The sequence below is a fragment of the Hippoglossus stenolepis genome, chromosome 9, assembly GCF_022539355.2.
Source record: "Hippoglossus stenolepis isolate QCI-W04-F060 chromosome 9, HSTE1.2, whole genome shotgun sequence".
NCBI classification, from domain to species: domain Eukaryota; kingdom Metazoa; phylum Chordata; class Actinopteri; order Pleuronectiformes; family Pleuronectidae; genus Hippoglossus; species Hippoglossus stenolepis.
Genome location: NC_061491.1, coordinates 28555871 through 28573245, shown reverse-complemented (window position 1 = coordinate 28573245; position 17375 = coordinate 28555871). Strand labels below are relative to the sequence as shown.

At 44.0% G+C, this 17375-nt stretch overlaps 2 protein-coding genes and 2 long non-coding RNA genes across 5 annotated transcripts in view; all 4 read right to left on the bottom strand.

Moving 5' to 3' along the window:
* Position 1: 1 nt before the first annotated feature.
* Positions 2-1107, bottom strand: LOC124852355. Its single transcript, XR_007032942.1, has 3 exons — positions 617-1107; positions 411-480; positions 2-90 (listed from the first exon to the last, which is right to left on the bottom strand). It is a non-coding gene; the product is annotated as an uncharacterized LOC124852355 (long non-coding RNA).
* Positions 1108-1243: 136 nt separating this feature from the next.
* On the bottom strand, positions 1244-11566 carry si:dkey-220o5.5 (actin filament-associated protein 1-like 2). The gene is made up of 7 exons (XM_047341115.1): positions 11466-11566; positions 5415-5549; positions 5238-5315; positions 4859-4917; positions 3262-3379; positions 2351-2580; positions 1244-1929 (listed from the first exon to the last, which is right to left on the bottom strand). Exons 1-7 carry the CDS (start codon positions 11479-11481, stop codon positions 1660-1662), a joined length of 906 nt encoding a protein of 301 aa, XP_047197071.1. The 5' UTR covers positions 11482-11566; the 3' UTR covers positions 1244-1659.
* Positions 11567-13359: 1793 nt separating this feature from the next.
* Positions 13360-15388, bottom strand: LOC124852354. The gene is made up of 2 exons (XR_007032941.1): positions 15286-15388; positions 13360-15246 (listed from the first exon to the last, which is right to left on the bottom strand). It is a non-coding gene; the product is annotated as an uncharacterized LOC124852354 (long non-coding RNA).
* Positions 15389-15459: 71 nt separating this feature from the next.
* LOC118114716 (dematin) overlaps positions 15460-17375 on the bottom strand; it is an 18463-nt gene continuing 16547 nt past the window's right edge. For both annotated transcript variants that reach the window (XM_035165308.2, XM_035165307.2), the window contains 2 exons: positions 17295-17375; positions 15460-17171 (listed from right to left, as the gene is read on the bottom strand). In XM_035165308.2, the coding sequence (XP_035021199.2) occupies positions 17058-17171; positions 17295-17375 (195 nt within the window). In that variant the 3' untranslated portion in view covers positions 15460-17057. The remainder of the gene's footprint in view (positions 17172-17294) is intronic.

Below are 17375 nucleotides of genomic sequence, written 5' to 3'. Positions count from 1 at the left end.
CCTCCTCCTCTCCAAACATGTTAAGGACGCCGTCCTCCACCCGACACAGTAAACTCTGCCATTGACAGTTCATCAGCACGTTCAGGTTGCCTGTCAATCACAAACACCACATGTGGAGCACCACAGGGATCAACTCTGGGTCCCGTACTCTTAGTCTTCTCACTGAGCAGCTAACAGCTGATTGGTCGACAGTGTCTCCCACACTAAAGGATTAGCACTAATGAAGATGAAACAATCAGTGTTTTTGTGCATACTGGTCGTAACAGGACTCAGAACAGTGAAGTCTGCCGTCGTGTGTTGTTTCTGTTCAGCTGAAGATTCAAGTTTATCAAGAGTCTGCAAACAGGATCTGGAAATTAACTGTGAAATGTTTGAAACGAACAGGAAAACGTTTCTGACGCTTTCAGTACCTTTGTGTTTGTGGAGGCTGCAGCGAGCTGAAGGTTTCTCCTCCTCAGAGTCGGTCTGGACTGAACTGGACTGAAGAGACACACAGCGAGAGGGGACGTCACATTGTATAACTGATTCATCTGGAGGGTGTGTGTGTGTGTGTGTGTGTGTGTGTGTGTGTGTGTGTGTGTGTGTGTGTGTGTGTGTGTGTGTGTGTGTGTCTCACCCTGCAGGACAGCAGCTGCTCTGATCGGATCAGAGATGATGATCGATGAATCTCCTCTTCACCTCCAACACTCACCTCCTCTATCACCTGCACACACGGTCAATATATATTCACATACAGTATTTGCACCTGAGCTACAATATTCATGTGTGACTATCGAAATAAAACTAGAAGTGGAAGATAAAGAACTCACGTCAATCACAAAACTAGTTTTCACTACTTTGTGAACAGCTATTTTAGTCCCAACATAGGGACACAAAATGGAAGACAGATAAATCTGAAGGGTCGTCAGAAGATTCGTGGGAGAGGAAAGAAGAAGAAGATTCACTAAACTGTTGTTGGGGTTTGTCCTTTTCCCTGAAGCTGTTTTCATGAACCTGCACTGAACTCCAGACATGTTTCCAGAACGTTTCCTGCCGACCCCCCAGGACAATGTGTGGAAGCTTCCCAGAGAGCGAGTGGACGTGTTGATGAGGTTTCTAACACGTGACGGACGTGAAACTGGAAGAACACAAAGATCTCAGGATGAAGAAGAGGAGCCGAACACGTAGAAGACGAAGACGTCCACTTGGAAACACGAGAAGGTTCAGAGGTTTCGGTGATGAGGGCCGACGCCGGTGCTGCTGCTTCACAGGAGAAACACTAACTACAGGAAATGCCCAGACAACATTTTACAGCGTTCATGTGTAAAAGCATCTTGAAAGTCCTCGTGTCCTCATGTCCTCAGGGTTTAGTTGGTTATAATATGTAAGTTCACCACTAGAGGTCACTAAATATCTGTGAAGATCCTCAGTCTTCCAGGTCGTGGGATTCGGATTTAGGCAACACCTGAAAATGCCACTTAATCCTTCACTCTGAACCTTTAACTTAACGTGATGATGATTACGACAGAAAATGTCCAGGAACAATCCAGACATTTCCCAGAGTTCATGTCTGAAAACAGTTTATTTGTAGGTGAAACGTCGATGATTTCTCTTTAGAATCATGTGAGAACTTTATATATCTGAAACATGGGAGACATCACGCTGGCTTTGTGTCAGAGGTCAAAGGTCGGGGACGACTGCTCTAATCTTTAACAAATTATTTGAAGTGCTAAATGTGCTTCTCTGTGAGATGTGTGGTGTGCTGCTGACCCTCCTCCACTCGTCGGCCTGCTGGAAGCTGCTGTATCCCAGCACCAGGGTGTCGGAGCCCAGCAAAACCAGTTTGAGCTGGTGCTGGATCTTCCTGTTGCTCTTGGACTTGTAGACGAGCTGACAGCCGCGCAGGTTCAGCTCCAGGTGAGGCAGCAGGTCCCGAGCACATTTATAACACTGACACACACAGAAAGATATCAACACAGAAAGTGAGGCAGAGTTTCAGTGGAGTCATGTGATCTGCTGACTTTGATTTACGGACGATCAAAGACTGTAAATAAAGACGACAACACACTCCCTCTAGAAATGAAGCCAAAATATCTCAGATACAAACACTGCCATCTTGTGGTGATGACCATCTTTGACAAACATTTTAACGTCTACTTTGATTTGTTAGTTTGGTCCATGTTCCATCTGCTAACATGGAGGAGGAGGAGGAGGAGTTTATGACCTATACTGCAACCAGACACCAGGGGGAGATCAAGATGCTTTGGCTTCACTTTTGGAAGCCGTCATGTCGTCCATATTTATTTACAGTCTGTGGCAGCGAGGCCTCGTCACAGTTTGATCACAGCAGCCTCGAGAGGACGGCGCTCACCAGCAGCTCGTTGTTCCGGATGATGAACAGCTGTTTGGTCCACTGTCCGAGCCACTTCCTCCTCCACAGGTAACCACAGAGGCGGGACTCAGGGGCGGGTCTTAGGCAGGGCTGAGAGGCGCTCCATTGGATGTAATGAGCTCTGTCCTTCACTAGCTCCTCCCCCTCATCCTCCTCATCATCTTCATCACCGTACGACTCATAGTGACTGCTGTCTGAATCCGCCTTCTCTGAAGATGAAGGTTAGTGTTAATATCTTAACGTTGACGTGTTGCTACACGTGTTCCTGTAGCTGTGTTTCCATCGACATGTTTTAATGTGCATTTTAAAAGTATCACAGCAGAAAGTTTGACTGGAAATGTAACAAAATGACAAAGTAAATTCTTCTGAATAAGTTGTGACGTAGAGAAGATTTACCTCACATGACTGAACAGCTGTTTCTTCCAGACATAAAGAAGAAGAAGAGGAAGAAGAGGAAGAAGAGGAAGAAGAAGAGGAAGAAGAGGAAGAAGAGGAAGAAGAAGAGGAAGAAGAGGAAGAAGAGGAAGAAGAGGAAGAGGAAGAGGAAGAGGAAGAGGAAGAGGAAGAGGAAGAGGAAGAAAACTGTCTCCACAATCTTTCAGGATATTCCTTTAAAACATGAAAAAGTCCTGAACTCAACGTTCACTTTCTCACGTTTCTTCTTCTTCTTCCAGGTTGGAAACGTAGATAATAGCACCACCTTCTGGTGAACGTGTGCAGCCCAGTTGATTCTTTTTAAACCAGTTGTTGGATCAAATTTACATTTTCTTTGCTCTCTTGAACAACTTAAACGTAAACCCAGCTTGTGTGTGTGTGTGTGTGTGTGTGTGTGTGTGTGTGTGTGTGTGTGTGTGTGTGTGTGTGTGTGTGTGTGTGTGTGTGTGTGATACCGGTGTTCGACGTGGTCGTGTCGGCAGGTATGTAGGGTTCTGCTTCTTCGTAAGTATCTTCATCATCATCACTTCCTAGACCTCCTGGTGGGTGGGGGGGCACTGTGGGGCCCTGAATCTGAAATAACAGCAAATAAAAGAGATCGATTTTTTAAGTTTGGTCCATGTCCCATCTGCTAACATGGAGGAGGCAGGGTTTATGACCTACACTGCAGCCAGCCACTAGAGGGCGATCGAGATGGTTTGCCGTCATGTCACCATGTTTATTTAAAGTCTGTGGTCTCATTTATATATTCATTTGTAAAGAGCGACACATAATCATAAGCAGGTTTTTAAGTTGTATTTTATGTGACAGAATAAAAGTTAAAAACGTTGCAGATCTAATTTCAATCCTCAAATCAAATGCATCGACTTCAGGGTGAGGAAACAGGAAGTGAATTATACACTTTACAAGATGATATGTTTAAATATGTGAAAACAACTTGACAGTGCAGTACAATGTGCAGCATTTCCCTTTAAAATAAGGTGGAGTTAAGTATTTAAGAAGCAAATAATACTCACATTATGTGGAAATACTGTAATGAGTGAATACTCAGTTACTACCACAACATCGCTGTCAAGACCTTTATGAAGCCAGTGAATTTAAAAAGGCTGCGTAGGAACAAGTTTCCCAGGAGACGTGTGTTTAGGTATATTAATGTGTGTGTGTGTGTGTGTGTGTGTGTGTGTGTGTGTGTGTGTGTGTGTGTGTGTGTGCTCTGTCCATCCATCACGTAGACCAGATGCTAATCTGCCGCCATCAGTGACCACTTCCTCTGCAGAGCTCTCAGCCAATAGGATGAGAGATAAAGGGGAGATGGCTTCATATGTAAACACTGTACATCCTGTCATCGGACACACACACACACACACACACACACACACACACACACACACACACACACACACACACACACACACACACACACACACACACTAACCCGGTTGTCTCCTCCCTAACCTCAGGACTCAGTCTGTCATTACTGACCCACATCACATTACTGACCCTCCTCCTCCTCCTCCTCCTCCTCCTCCTCCTCCTCCCCCCATGAAGAACCTCCCAGGGGCCCCAGGGCCCCACAAAGCTTTGTGGGCCCCTGATGTCTTCCACTGTTCTGTAGACTACATGTCAGTGTGTTATTCTGCAGCAGAGCTTTAATCTGTCATGTGGAATAATGATAAAGATGTTTTCCATGGAGAATCAAAGTATCATAAATGTAGTGCAGCACAAAGTAGAAGTTAAATCAACAATACATTATAAATACTAATGTACAGTTCAAGTATTTCTTAGTTACTTACAGCTTTCAATGAGTGTGTGCTTTTATTATTTACACCAGAATTTGCAGGTAACAGCTTTTTTAAACGTTGGTTTAAAAAAAGGTGATTAGGTCCTTTCCCATCGCAATTAGAGGAGTTCCACTTCCTGTGAATCCATTCCCATCAGAGACAGAAGCCCGATGTTAGTGGGTTTACCGGCTACTGGAGCTTTCAACCAGCGTTCACAGAGGACTGGTCCTCCTCATGGAAACAGAAAGGAAGTGAAGTTGTACTGACTCACCTCATTCTTCAGCCAGACGCACGAGTCCTGGTTCGAGAGCAGCTCAGAGGAGAAGACGCCTTCGACAACAAACAAACAGTAAACAAACAAACAACCAGCACAACAACAGGCGCCTCTGTTTGACATGTTATCAAACAGCTAATAACATGTTTCTAACATTCATGTAACATAACGGTCCTGATCAGCAGCTCTGAGGATTCAACATGATGCTTTGGACAAACGAGTCCGTTCTGGTAAAACCACGTTAACCAGGTTAAAGTGCAGCTTTTCATTGGACAGCTTCTTTAAACAAGTTTCATCTTCAGGTACAAACGTCTTTTCAGCTCAGTGTGACTCTTGATAACAAACTGTCCAGAGCGTTGGACACGTCCTGCATTACCTGTCCAAGGTGTGTCTGTCAGCTCGTTGCTAGGAGACGATGAGGGACAGCTCATGATCATGTACTCAGCGTCTTCCACTGGAAACACAACAGACTTCATCAGTTTTAACACAAAATGACACTTCAACTTTTACTGAATATATATTTCAATATATATATATATATAATTATTGTTACCTGGGGTGTCGTGTGTTTGCAGTTTGGACAGCAGCTCTGAGATGGACTTCTTCTGAGCCTGAGCGATGTAACTCAAGTTCTCTGAGTCCAGAACAGACAGGAAGGACTGCAGGTCCCAGAGAAGCTTGGACAGCACTAAAGACAGAGGGACAGACGGACAGACAGAGAGACAGAGGGACAGACAGACAGACAGACAGAGAGACAGACAGAGGGACAGACAGACAGACAGACAGAGAGACAGACAGACAGACAGACAGACAGACAGAGGACAGACAGACAGAGAGACAGACAGACAGACAGACAGACAGACAGACACAGACAGACAGACAGACAGACAGACAGACAGACAGACAGAGGGACAGACAGAGGGACAGACAGACAGACAGAGAGACAGACAGAGAGACAGAGAGACAGAGGGACAGACAGAGAGACAGACAGAGAGACAGAGAGACAGAGGGACAGACAGAGAGGCAGAGAGACAGAGAGACAGAGAGACAGAGGACAGACAGAGGGACAGACAGACAGAGACAGACAGACAGACAGACAGACAGACAGACAGACAGACAGACAGACAGACAGACAGACAGACAGAGACACAGAGAGACAGAGAGACAGACAGACAGACAGAGAGACAGACAGACAGAGAGACAGACAGACAGGGTTTAAAATACATTTACTCAAGTACTAGACTGGGCTCAAGGTCGGGTTCACAAATCATTCTATATGATGCTAAAATAGTTAATACATGTGTAGCAAAGATTTGTATTTGAGTGAATAAAATGAGGTCAGTGATGATGTCAGATAATGAGGTCACATATAGTGATGAGGTCAGATACAGACACAGGAAAGGTGCTTTTGTGACCACGTGTGAAAAGCTCGAAAGTGGAAAACTTGCATCTAAAAGTCAGTGCTTAAAGTTCCCACACTCTATGTGACCCTGAAGTTACAAGTAGGAGTCTTGACCCTGTTTTTGCACCAGGTTTTGATTGGACAGTGACGGTCCAATCACAGTCCTGACAGAAGCCCCAGTAGGTGTCGACCACATTTAGGTCATGACTCCTGCTCGTCACCGTCTATGATCAGTGTTCAAGGCTAACATGTTAAATATTGAACAACATGTGGCTACACTTTCTCTGAACTTAGCATGTTACTGTTTGCATGTTCCAACATGTACACGCTAAATTACGAGTCTCTATATCAGATTATTCATGTCTTTATGTGAGTTTCTCGTGTCGTTAAACAAGCTGGACAACTGATCTGGGTTCAGTTTGTCGTCATCAGGTTGATAAGACATGAGGTCGATCTGTGTTCGTCTCATGAAAGCAGCCGTTGTCTCTCTCTCTCTGTGTGAATGAATACTGACTGTGTCTCGGCCTCAGAAGAATAAAGAGCTGAAATCATTCAAACGCAGAGAAAAAAGTCTCTCAGTTCAAATTATTATCCACTGTCACACAGATAAAAAACACAAACCTTGTATTTTACAAACTAGCCTATCAAGTCATTACAATGTTTATTCATGAAGATTCATGTTCAGATTCAGGTAATTATCACCTCAGTCATGATGTGACTTCAGATCAGATGTTTTCATGATTGTTCTGCTGAGGCGTGAAACAGAACCTGCTCAGGTTTCCCATCACCAACTTCCTGACCTTCACGTTAACTGAAGGGACGACACACACTGATAAGCTGCTAATGTTTAACTCAGAATAAAGACTCGGTGTGAATGACTGTGTTGTTACGTCATTTAAAAACTCAAGGTTCCTGCACAAAAACTGGGAAACAGGAAGTATTTTGTCGTGGAAAACAACTGTACTGAATAAACACATTAATTTGACGTTTAACGTAGAACCTCCTCTATGGCTAAATGATCCTATAAATAAAAACAAAAGGAGAGCGAGAAGCTCTTGAATGACTCCATAATGATCCTCACAACTTCTCAACTCCTCTTTAGAATCCCCTCAATGACCAGAAGAACCTGCGAATAGAATTGAAGAACGTTTTCTATGACCAACACTGGAACCAAAAGACCACTGGAGTATCCTGAAGGACCAATAGTCCACAATGACCCTTAAAACCCTCTTAATGGACATCTCAAGAAAAATCCTCTTCCAAACATCTGAAAGGACAAAAAAGAACCATCTACAGAGCCAGTAGGACCTCCTTGGAGACCATGTCAACCTTTCAGTGGACCCATAAAGCCTGCTTAAGACCCCTAGAAGCTGATAGAACCTCATAAAGGACCCCTTATAAAACTTCTTGACCATCAAAAGTACATCCAAGCCTCTTCACTGACCACAAGAACCACCTCCAGGACCAAACAACCTTATTGTCCAATAGAACCTCCCAAAGGAACAGGACAACCACCTTTATGGCCCCTACAACCACATAAAGGGCCCTCAGAACCTGCTCAGTCACAACTTCTTAAAAAACAAACTAAAAGCACCTAAATGACACAGAGAACGTCCTTGATCATCACCAGAACATCGTGAATGACCATAAAATATCCTGAATGGCCGAGGAGCGCTGTTGATAAAGGATCACGAAAACAACCAACATGAACTTTTGAACTCTATAAGAACATTAGAGTATCATTAATGAACATAAGAACTTCATAAACCTCTTATGGACAAATAAAACCAGTTTAATAACCCCCCACACCTCCTCTGTGCCCACTGGACCCTCCTAGAAGATCACTCACATGACCACTAGAACCACTCAAACCACCTCTCGAATTATGTGTGGAACAACTTGAACGTCCTGAAGGACAAATAGAACTTCCCAGACCATTAGAACATCATCAAGGAAGACAAGAACCTTCTATATGAACCATCAGAACCTGTTGGATGACTAAAACCATTTCAAGAACCCCGACAACCTCTCTTCACCCTCTGAAACCTCCTCGAAAACGTCTAGAACCTCTCACATGACCATTAGAACCACCCAAACCACCTCTAGAACCACTTACATTACACTCAAGACCATCAGAACATCATCAAGGTAAACTAGAACCTCCTAACAGACTCCTACAAACTCCATCCTACAAACATTATTTCGTTTCTCTGAATAAGATGATGATTTTATAGTTTCTGTATTTAGAACTCATTTTATAAAAATAGTGATGACATGAACATGTCGTGTTGTTTTCTGTTGAGTGAATGAGTCTGAAGTCAGAGGAACTGAAGCTCCATTCACACAGACAGACTGAGTCCATTCAGTCGGAGCTGAGTGGGACGACGAGGTTGACTCATTAACTCGTCTCTGCTGATTTAAAGGATCCTGACGCTCTGCTTATCACGACGCTGCTGCTTTAAACACCGAGCTGCACATACCTCACACGCCCACCACACGTCAACAACAACACGGAGACAAGATGACAATCACAAGACCACAGAGACATAGAAGACAGAGACTATAAGACAGAAATGAGACAACAGAGACCAGAGGACAGAGACCAGAGGACATAGACATGAAGACAGAGACGACAGAGACGACATAGAAGACAGAGACGACAGAGATGAGAAAACAGACACGACAGAGACGACAGAGACGACAGAGACAAGAAGACGGAGACAATAAGACAGAGACATGAACACAGAAATAACAGAGACGACAGAGACGACAGAGACAAGACATCAGACGGAGAAGAGACATGAAGCATTTAAGCTCCTGAACGCTTCTTATCTGATCAACATCACTTCCTGTCTGTGGCTTTGATGTTGTTTGATGTTGTAGACAGTGAATCAGGTCCAGTGTTGAATCAATGAAAGACAACAAACAAATAAACATGAATTCAGTTTGTGCTGGGAAATGTTTCTGTTGTTTTTTAACAGTCACATATTTTCACAATAAGAGTCTTTGAAGGGACAGACTGTGTCCATGTCAATAAAGCTGCGTTAAAAGAAAGAAAGTAAAGGTCATCGTGTGTGTGTGTGTTTTAGTGACATGAGCTACTTCACCATAAAACCCCAACCCTCAAATTAGCTGGTATTCCACCATACCTCCTACCACAGTGTGTGTGTGTGTGTGTGTGTGTGTGTGTGTGTGCGTGTGTGTGTGTGTGTGTGTGTGTGTGTGTGTGTGTGTGTGTGTGTGTGTGTGTGTTGTGGAGCAGCTTTCTCTTTCATCTTCTGCTCGTTAAATATAGACGAGCAGAAACATTTACGTTACTGAGTTGCCGTTTCCTCAAACTGACCGAGCTTCTCGTCCAATCAGCAGAAGTTTCTCATCGTTACTGACTCGCAGCAAATGAACTCGTACGTCTTTAACACGTACGAAAGATGAACAGCTGGATGAGAAAATCATGAAGATAAATTACAAGCTTCACATTTTATGTTCAAGTGTTAAATGTGATCTCTGAAGGTGCAGCAGTGAAGTGAGCTCCGACTGGAATCAGTCAGGAAACAGTTGTTCAGCCACTCATCGACTCGTAGAGGTCACTAAACTTCACTGAATGAACTCATTATTTAGTTTTGAATTAGCGAGCTGTGTTGTTAAATCTGGGTTCAGGTCCTGGATGGACGAGGGGACAATGGGCCCCAACACTGCACCATCTGTCACGGCTCTGTGTGACTTTGTGCTTGTTTCTTCTCTGTAATTGTTCTTTCAGCTCTGTGACTTTAAAATAAGAGATCTTTCTCCTGTAACTTCGTACTGAGGCTCAGGTCCAGGGGCCCTTTGACCCCTCGGGCCCCTGGACCTGCTCCTTGTTCAGTGTGTCCAGGGCACGTTAACGTTTATATCATATTACTAAGATTTACTGTTATACACAACTGGACGTCCTGGGAAAACTGTGATATGTAATTCAACTAGATCAAATATGAATGAATTGCTTTTATTTTGTTTGTTCGTGTTTGTACGAGTCGTTGTTGTTGTTGTGTTGAGTTTGATTCTGATTTATTTTTATGGAGGATGTAAATGGTGTCCGGTCATGTGAGGTTATTACAGGACTATTTTCTTCAGGTTTGTATTTCTGCTGCTTGGTTAAGTGATGAAGTGAGTTTGTATGGTGGTTGTTTGTGTCAACAAATAATCAATAAAATAAAAGAACAAACATGAATGAATGTTTTTCTATAGTTGTTATTTGTTAAAAGGTCTTAAATGTTGATTTGAAACGTCATCAAACTAAAACTAACGACAGCCGGAGTCAGACTAACACTCACACACACACACACACACACACACACACACACACACACACACACACACACACACACACACACACACACACACACACACACACACACACACACACACACACACACACACACACACAGTGAGGTCTACTAAATCTAAACAGTCTATTAGCTCAGTCTCCTGAGAACAGCAAGAGGAGGAAGTGATGATGATGACGAGGAGGAGGAGGAGGAGTGAGTGCAGGAGGAGGAAGAGCCCAGACGAGTGTACAGTTTACAAACCATAAGACACTGGTGTTTACATGATTAACTTTGATCTATGTATTTTAGATCAGAGTGAGACCTCAACTTATTCACTTACTCTGAAAATTCCTCATCTCAAAATCAAAAGCATCAAAACTTAAAGTACTAAAAAATAAAAAAAGTACTCAGTGCTGAAACAACCATTTCAGAGTAAAGTGTCGTATTATTAAATGATAATAAGATTAAAGTTTATGTCTCGTTAATGTAATTTATATTCTCCTCAGTCTGTGAAACTACATTTATATTTATATTTATATTTAATCAGTGAATGATTCCAAATAAAAAGTCACTAAAGTTTTCAGGAGCAGCAGAAGTAAGTGACATTAAATACAAAGTGACAGTAAAGTCAAAGTACCACTTAAATAGAGTAATTACACCGGGTTGATAATCAATACTCACGATGGAATAAAAACCTTTAAAGCCTCTTCAGAAATCAAATGTGACATTTGTGTTTTTACATGTCAAGTTAAAAGTTAATTGAATTCATGATTGTGTTGAAAGTAAATGTATTTTCACATGTAAAGTTTGAATTGTAATGTGATTTTTCTTCATATGGAAGATTTGGATGATTTTGATATGATGTGTGAATATTTGGGTCGTGACAGGAGCTCAGTACCTTTCTGTTTGTCCATGTCTGCTGCTCGTCTCAGTCGCTGCTGATCTTCAGGCTCATAACTCACATCTGCTCCGTCCAACTCCCAGAGGTCTGACCGGCCACACATGAGGGAGGGAGGGAGGGAGGGAGGGAGGGGGGAGGAGGAGGAGAGGAGGAGGGAGGAGAGAGGAGAGGGAGGACGGACCAACACACTCATTATGTATGGAGGGAGAGAGGGAGGGAGAGAGGGAGGAGGAGGAGGAGGAGGAGAGGGAGGAGAGAGAGAGAGAGAGAGAGAGGAGAGGGAGGACGGACCAACACACTCATTATGTATGGAGGGAGAGAGAGAGAGAGAGAGAGAGAGAGAGGGAGGAGAGGGAGAGAGGGAGGGGGAGGGAGAGAGGAGGAGAGGGAGGGAGAGAGAGGAGAGGGAGGACGAACACCAAATACATTATGTATGGAGGGAGAGAGAGAGAGAGAGAGGAGGGAGGACGGACCAACACACTCATTATGTATGGAGGGAGAGAGAGAGAGAGAGAGAGGGAGAGAGGGAGGGAGGGAGAGAGGAGAGGGAGGACGGACCAACACACTCATAGGGAGGAGGAGAGAGAGAGAGAGAGAGGGAGAGAGGGAGGGAGGGAGAGAGGAGGAGGAGAGGGAGGGAGAGAGAGAGAGAGGGAGGACGACCAACACACTCATTATGTGTGGAGGGAGAGAGGGGGAGGGAGAGAGGGAGAGGAGGAGGAGGAGAGAGAGGGAGGAGAGAGAGAGAGAGAGAGAGAGAGGGAGAGGGAGACAGACCAACACACATTATGATGGAGGAGAGAGAGAGAGAGAGAGAGAGGGAGGGAGAGAGAGAGAGAGGGAGGGAGAGAGGGAGAGAGAGGGAGGGAGAGAGGGAGAGAGGAGGAGGAGAGAGAGAGAGGGAGGGAGAGAGAGGAGAGGGAGAGAGGAGGGGAGAGAGGGAGGAGGAGGAGGAGGAGGAGAGGGAGAGAGAGGGAGGAGAGAGAGGGAGAGAGAGAGAGAGGGAGGGAGAGAGAGAGAGAGGGAGAGACGGACCAACACACCATTATGTGAAGAGGAGAGAGGGAGGGAGAGAGGGAGAGAGAGAGAGAGAGGAGAGAGAGAGGGAGGGAGAGAGAGAGAGAGAGAGAGGGAGAGGGAGAGAGAGAGAGAGTTTTAATCAAAAGTGAAAAAGTGAACTTTGATGTAAACTGGTGTTTGTCGCTCTTGTTTCCTGTCGAGGAAAACGAAGCCTCGATGTCGACGTTTCCTTCAGAAACAAACTGAGTTTGAAGCTTGTGAACAATGTTTGATTTTTACTCTCATAAAGAACGTCAGTGAGTTTCTGTCTGTGTTTCGTGAACTCTTCATCTTCTCACCTTCACACTTCACTTTGTTTCAAAGTAAAGGCCCATTGGTTTCGATGCTGTCCTGCTTTCTATGGAGCTGAACTACAGAGCTTTCATTTTGAAAAGTTGTGAACTTGGGTCTGAAGATTGTGTAAAACTCTGAAATACTCGATATTATGAAAAAATAACATCAGTTCAGTAAATGTTTAAAACTTTTATACAAACCACACACATGAACAGTAATAAAGAGAATTCTGTATGTAAAAATGTCTACTTTGATTTTTGTTTGTTTGATGCATGTCCCATCTGCTAACATGGAGGAGGAGGGATTCATGACCTATACTGCAGCCAGCCACCAGGGGGCTATCAAGATGTTTCAAAAATGGCCACAACAGTGTCAGTTTCTCTCCTCGAGGATGTGAACAGAGCCGAAAGAGAAGTTCACTTCCTGGTTCCTCTCTCACCACGTCACAGCCGACCAATCAGAGCGTAGAGTGGGCGTGACCTAAACGGTGGTGGATGATGTGAAGTGGGTGAAATAAATGAAGTTGAACACTTTCTGCTCAAAGCAAAGAGAAACACTCTTTATTGTAACTCATGTTATTCACTCACGTCACCATTCACCTGTTACATCACCTGTTACATCACCTGTTACATCACCTGCATCCAGCTGCAGTTATTCATGACATCATCAGCTGCAGGTCGACCCCCCACTATGTAACTGCCAGTGTGATTATATCATCCATCGAAATAAAGGTTGAACAAAAGTCTGACATCGTCACGGTGACATCATGCATACAGCAGTTTCATCAGCCAATCAGATGCTTAAAATAATTCAATAACAGAATAAATCACCTGAAAATGTACAAAAAGAAAAAAAAAGAAACATGGAACAATCTTTGTGTCGTCATGGTGTTAGTCACAGCAACCCACTTCCTGTCTCGAAGGAAAACTCAACCAATCCGAACAAAGCGTGAATCCTCTCAGTATCATCAAAGAGAAAGAACAAAGTCAATCATCTCGAGACGTAAAGTGACTAATGTGCGTTCACTCCAAAAACAAACCTCACTTTTTTTTTTTTGATTTTCAGTCTTTTTGTTCCACAGAAGCAGGAAGCACGTGGCGGCGTGGCGGCGAGGCGGCGAGGCAGCAGTGATACGGATCGACGCCATGACAGTGATTCTGCAGCGAGATCGAGCTCATGACCTCATTTTAGCTTCAATAAATCACAACAATACAAACACTGAGTGTAAATAACTTGAAACATGACGTCATCAGAGCAGGAGGGACAGGAAGTACCAACGCTGCACTGCCAAAATAAAAGTACTGCATTTAAAATGTCAGGAAAATATATTTAGTACAAAAAGTCTAATAATTCCTGTTTCAATCGTTAGATCATCTTTTATTATATTATATACTGACGTGGATAAAATCTCAAATATGTTTCATATGATGTCAGCTGATGATTGTTAGTTTGTGAGAGAAAAGTCGCCACAGTATAAAAATAAGTGAAACCTTCGCGAAACTCGAAGAAAATCTAAATGACTAAACTCAGCAAAAGAAAATCCTCCATGTTGGACTCGAGCTGCTTCTGTTCAACGTGTTGAACGATGAATCATCGTAGTCTCTTCATGCAGCTTCAGATAAAACACGTGTAAAGATCCGATCTGATGCTGGTGGACGTCAGGACGGTAAATAAAACTTCAGGTGCTGAGGTCGGCACAAAAACTGAAGCTTCCCTCCGGCTGAAACACGTCCCGTGATTTCCCATCATTCCTTGCGTCGTCATTTGGTTCAGAAAAGTCCAGTTTTCAACCTTCAGGATTTTACATGTTAGATTTGTTTGATTCAAAAAACAAACGCGTCATTTATCTACGTGGTTAATAAATAGCTGCACATCATTTGGTCACTAAGCAACAGTAAATGTTTACAACCTGCTGATTGGACGAACCAGAGCTGCGTAGAGACGGAGCTAAGTCGTGATGCTGGGGTCGTGTCATTCATCGCACTGTCTGAGTTCTTTGTGAAGACGATGTATTGACATCATCCAGAGCCCGATTGGCTGAAATTCACCTAGAGGGCGCTCTCGAGTGGGTGGAGCTGAAAAGATCATTTACATCTGCGTCGACACCAAAGGCCCCATGTTGTTTTCAAATGTCAATGTTACATTTCAGGGCAACAGCTCGATGGACCCCGTTCAGGAAGGTGCACGTCAGGGTTCTGGGTAGGGTTCTGCAAAGGGTTCTGGGTAGGGTTCTGCAAAGGGTTCTGCAAAGGGTTCTGCAAAGGGTTCTGGGTAGGGTTCTGCAAAGGGTTGTGAGTGGGTTCTGTGTAGAGTTCTGCAAGGGTTCTGGGTAGGGTTCTGCAAAGGGTTCTGGGTAGGGTTCTGCAAAGGGTTCTGGGTAGGGTTCTGCAAAGGGTTCTGGGTAGGGTTCTGCAAAGGGTTCTATCTGCAAAGGTTCTGGGTAGGGTTCTGCAAAGGGTTCTACAAAGGGTTCTGGGTAGGGTTCTGCAAAGGGTTGTGAGTAGGGTTCTGCGTAGAGTTCTCGTAGGGTTCTACAAAGGGTTCTGCGTAGGGTTCTGCAAAGGGTTCTGGGTAGGGTTCTGCAAAGGGTCTGAGGGTCTAAGGGTTCTGGAGTTCGGAGGTTCAAAGGTTCTAGGTATCTCGAGCGTAGGGTTCACGTCAACAGCTGGAAAGATTTTTAATCGAAGCTGAACGCCGTCGTTTGTTTTTCAAAGTTCAACAGAAATGTTTTTCCATCAGTTTTCCTTCATTCAGCGTGAGAGCGATGCATTGTGGGAAACTGAGTCCACAGTGGTGAGCAGAAGTGATTACAGACAGACTCAGTCTCCGAGCTCTGGTTCCACGTTTGTTATTGTTCAGCGCACAGACCAGGAGTGTGTGTGTGTGTGTGTGTGTGTGTGTGTGTGTGTGTGTGTGTGTGTGTGTGTGTGTGTGTGTGTGTGTGTGTGTGTGTGCAGTGTACATAGATAACACAGGGCAGTGGCTTTTGCTAAAATAGAAAGAAAAACAAGGAGATAGTTTCACCGCCACAGTTCAGATTCGAGAATCAGCCGATGACAGTTGAAAGTTTTTAAACTTTTAAAAATTCAGTCATTAAATTTTTCATTATTTCATTATCATAATGAGTCACTATTGAACTTGTCACATACAATAAGAGTATGTGGACAGCGGAACATGTGATCAGTCTTTCAACCGCCTGGTGCAGCTGATGTTGTATCTTTTAAAATCGTGGTCGTGTGAGATCAACAGTAAAAACCAGTTCAACTTCAATCAACACTATAAAACTTTTCTACCTTAAAGCAGCAGATTAAAACGTGTTGTGATCATTCCATAGGACACGAGGAAGAAATGGTGAAACTGTTCCGAGTATCTATATGATGTTATTTCACCTGAGACAAGAGGGACGTTATCGCACCTCCTCCACCTTCACCATGTTGACTCTGTGCTGTCCTCTAGTGGACATATTGCTAAACTGTCATGCCAACTGAAACTACGTGGGCAGTGACGGTTACAAGGTTTGAATCGGACGAATCTCTCTTCGTACGTAAAGTCCAAATAAATGAGCCTTAATGCTGAACTGAGATCAGTTAAAAAGACTCTGAAGTTATTAAAAACCAGAGTTTATCTCCAATATTCAGCAGGAAACTTTGAAATATGAAGAATTCTGAACAGAGTTTGGTGGATTTGTTACAGCAGCAGCTCTTCTGGGTCAGGAAGCAGAGGATCATGGGTAATATCCAGTGGGACGACGCAGTCACTTCATTGCTCGGACACGGAGCCCAACAGAACTGATCCCAACGTGTGGCTGCAGAGGGCGCTGCTGCTCAGTAACAGGTGTTGACGATTCTGAATCTAAATTAATTTTACTTTCCTGTGGAGTTTTTATCAAAACTAATTTTAATTGGTCCCTGGCTCTCTGAGGTCCCGCCCACCGCTCTTCTTCTCGCTGTGTCGTTTTATCGTTTGACTCAAACATCCAGAGACTGAAGATTCAAACCTGATCTGAGTCTCACCAGAGTCAAACCTGAAACCAGAGACGTCGACACGCCGCTGCTCTGAAGAAGAAGAAGAAGAAGATGATGATGATGATGATGATGATGATGATGATGATGATGATGATGATGATGATGATGATGATGATGATGATGACAGTGGCGTTCTGTTCAGAGTGCGTGGTTTCCTATCGGTGATCCCAGGAGATGCAGGGGATTGTGGGAGGTGGAGTCCCGGCAACTGTCAGAAGAGACAGAACTTCTTCTTCATGTCGTTCCTCTTCCAGAGAGAGAGGCAGTCGAAGTCGTCGATGGACATCCCGAAGACACTGAAGAACTCCTCCTGAGAGAGGTGGCGCTGCAGCAGCCAGAGACACACAAACTACTGTCAATGAAACACAACACTTCCTTCAGGTGTTTCACATTAAAAGTCTACATGAAAAAAGAGGTGGTGGAGGGCTTTTATTGTGACAGGTTTTACCTCCAGTCTGGTTCTGTCCACACCAGGAGGCAGTTTGCTTCGTCCTCGCTGAGTCACCACCAGCGTCTCGTACGGGTAAAC

Coding starts and splice junctions, on each gene's coding strand:
- si:dkey-220o5.5 (XM_047341115.1), bottom strand. Junction 3,380..4,858: donor GCGTCTGGCTGAAGAATGAG/GTGAGTCAGTAC, acceptor CTGTTATTTCAG/ATTCAGGGCCCCACAGTGCC. Junction 1,930..2,350: donor TCCGGAACAACGAGCTGCTG/GTGAGCGCCGTC, acceptor TGTGTGTGTCAG/TGTTATAAATGTGCTCGGGA.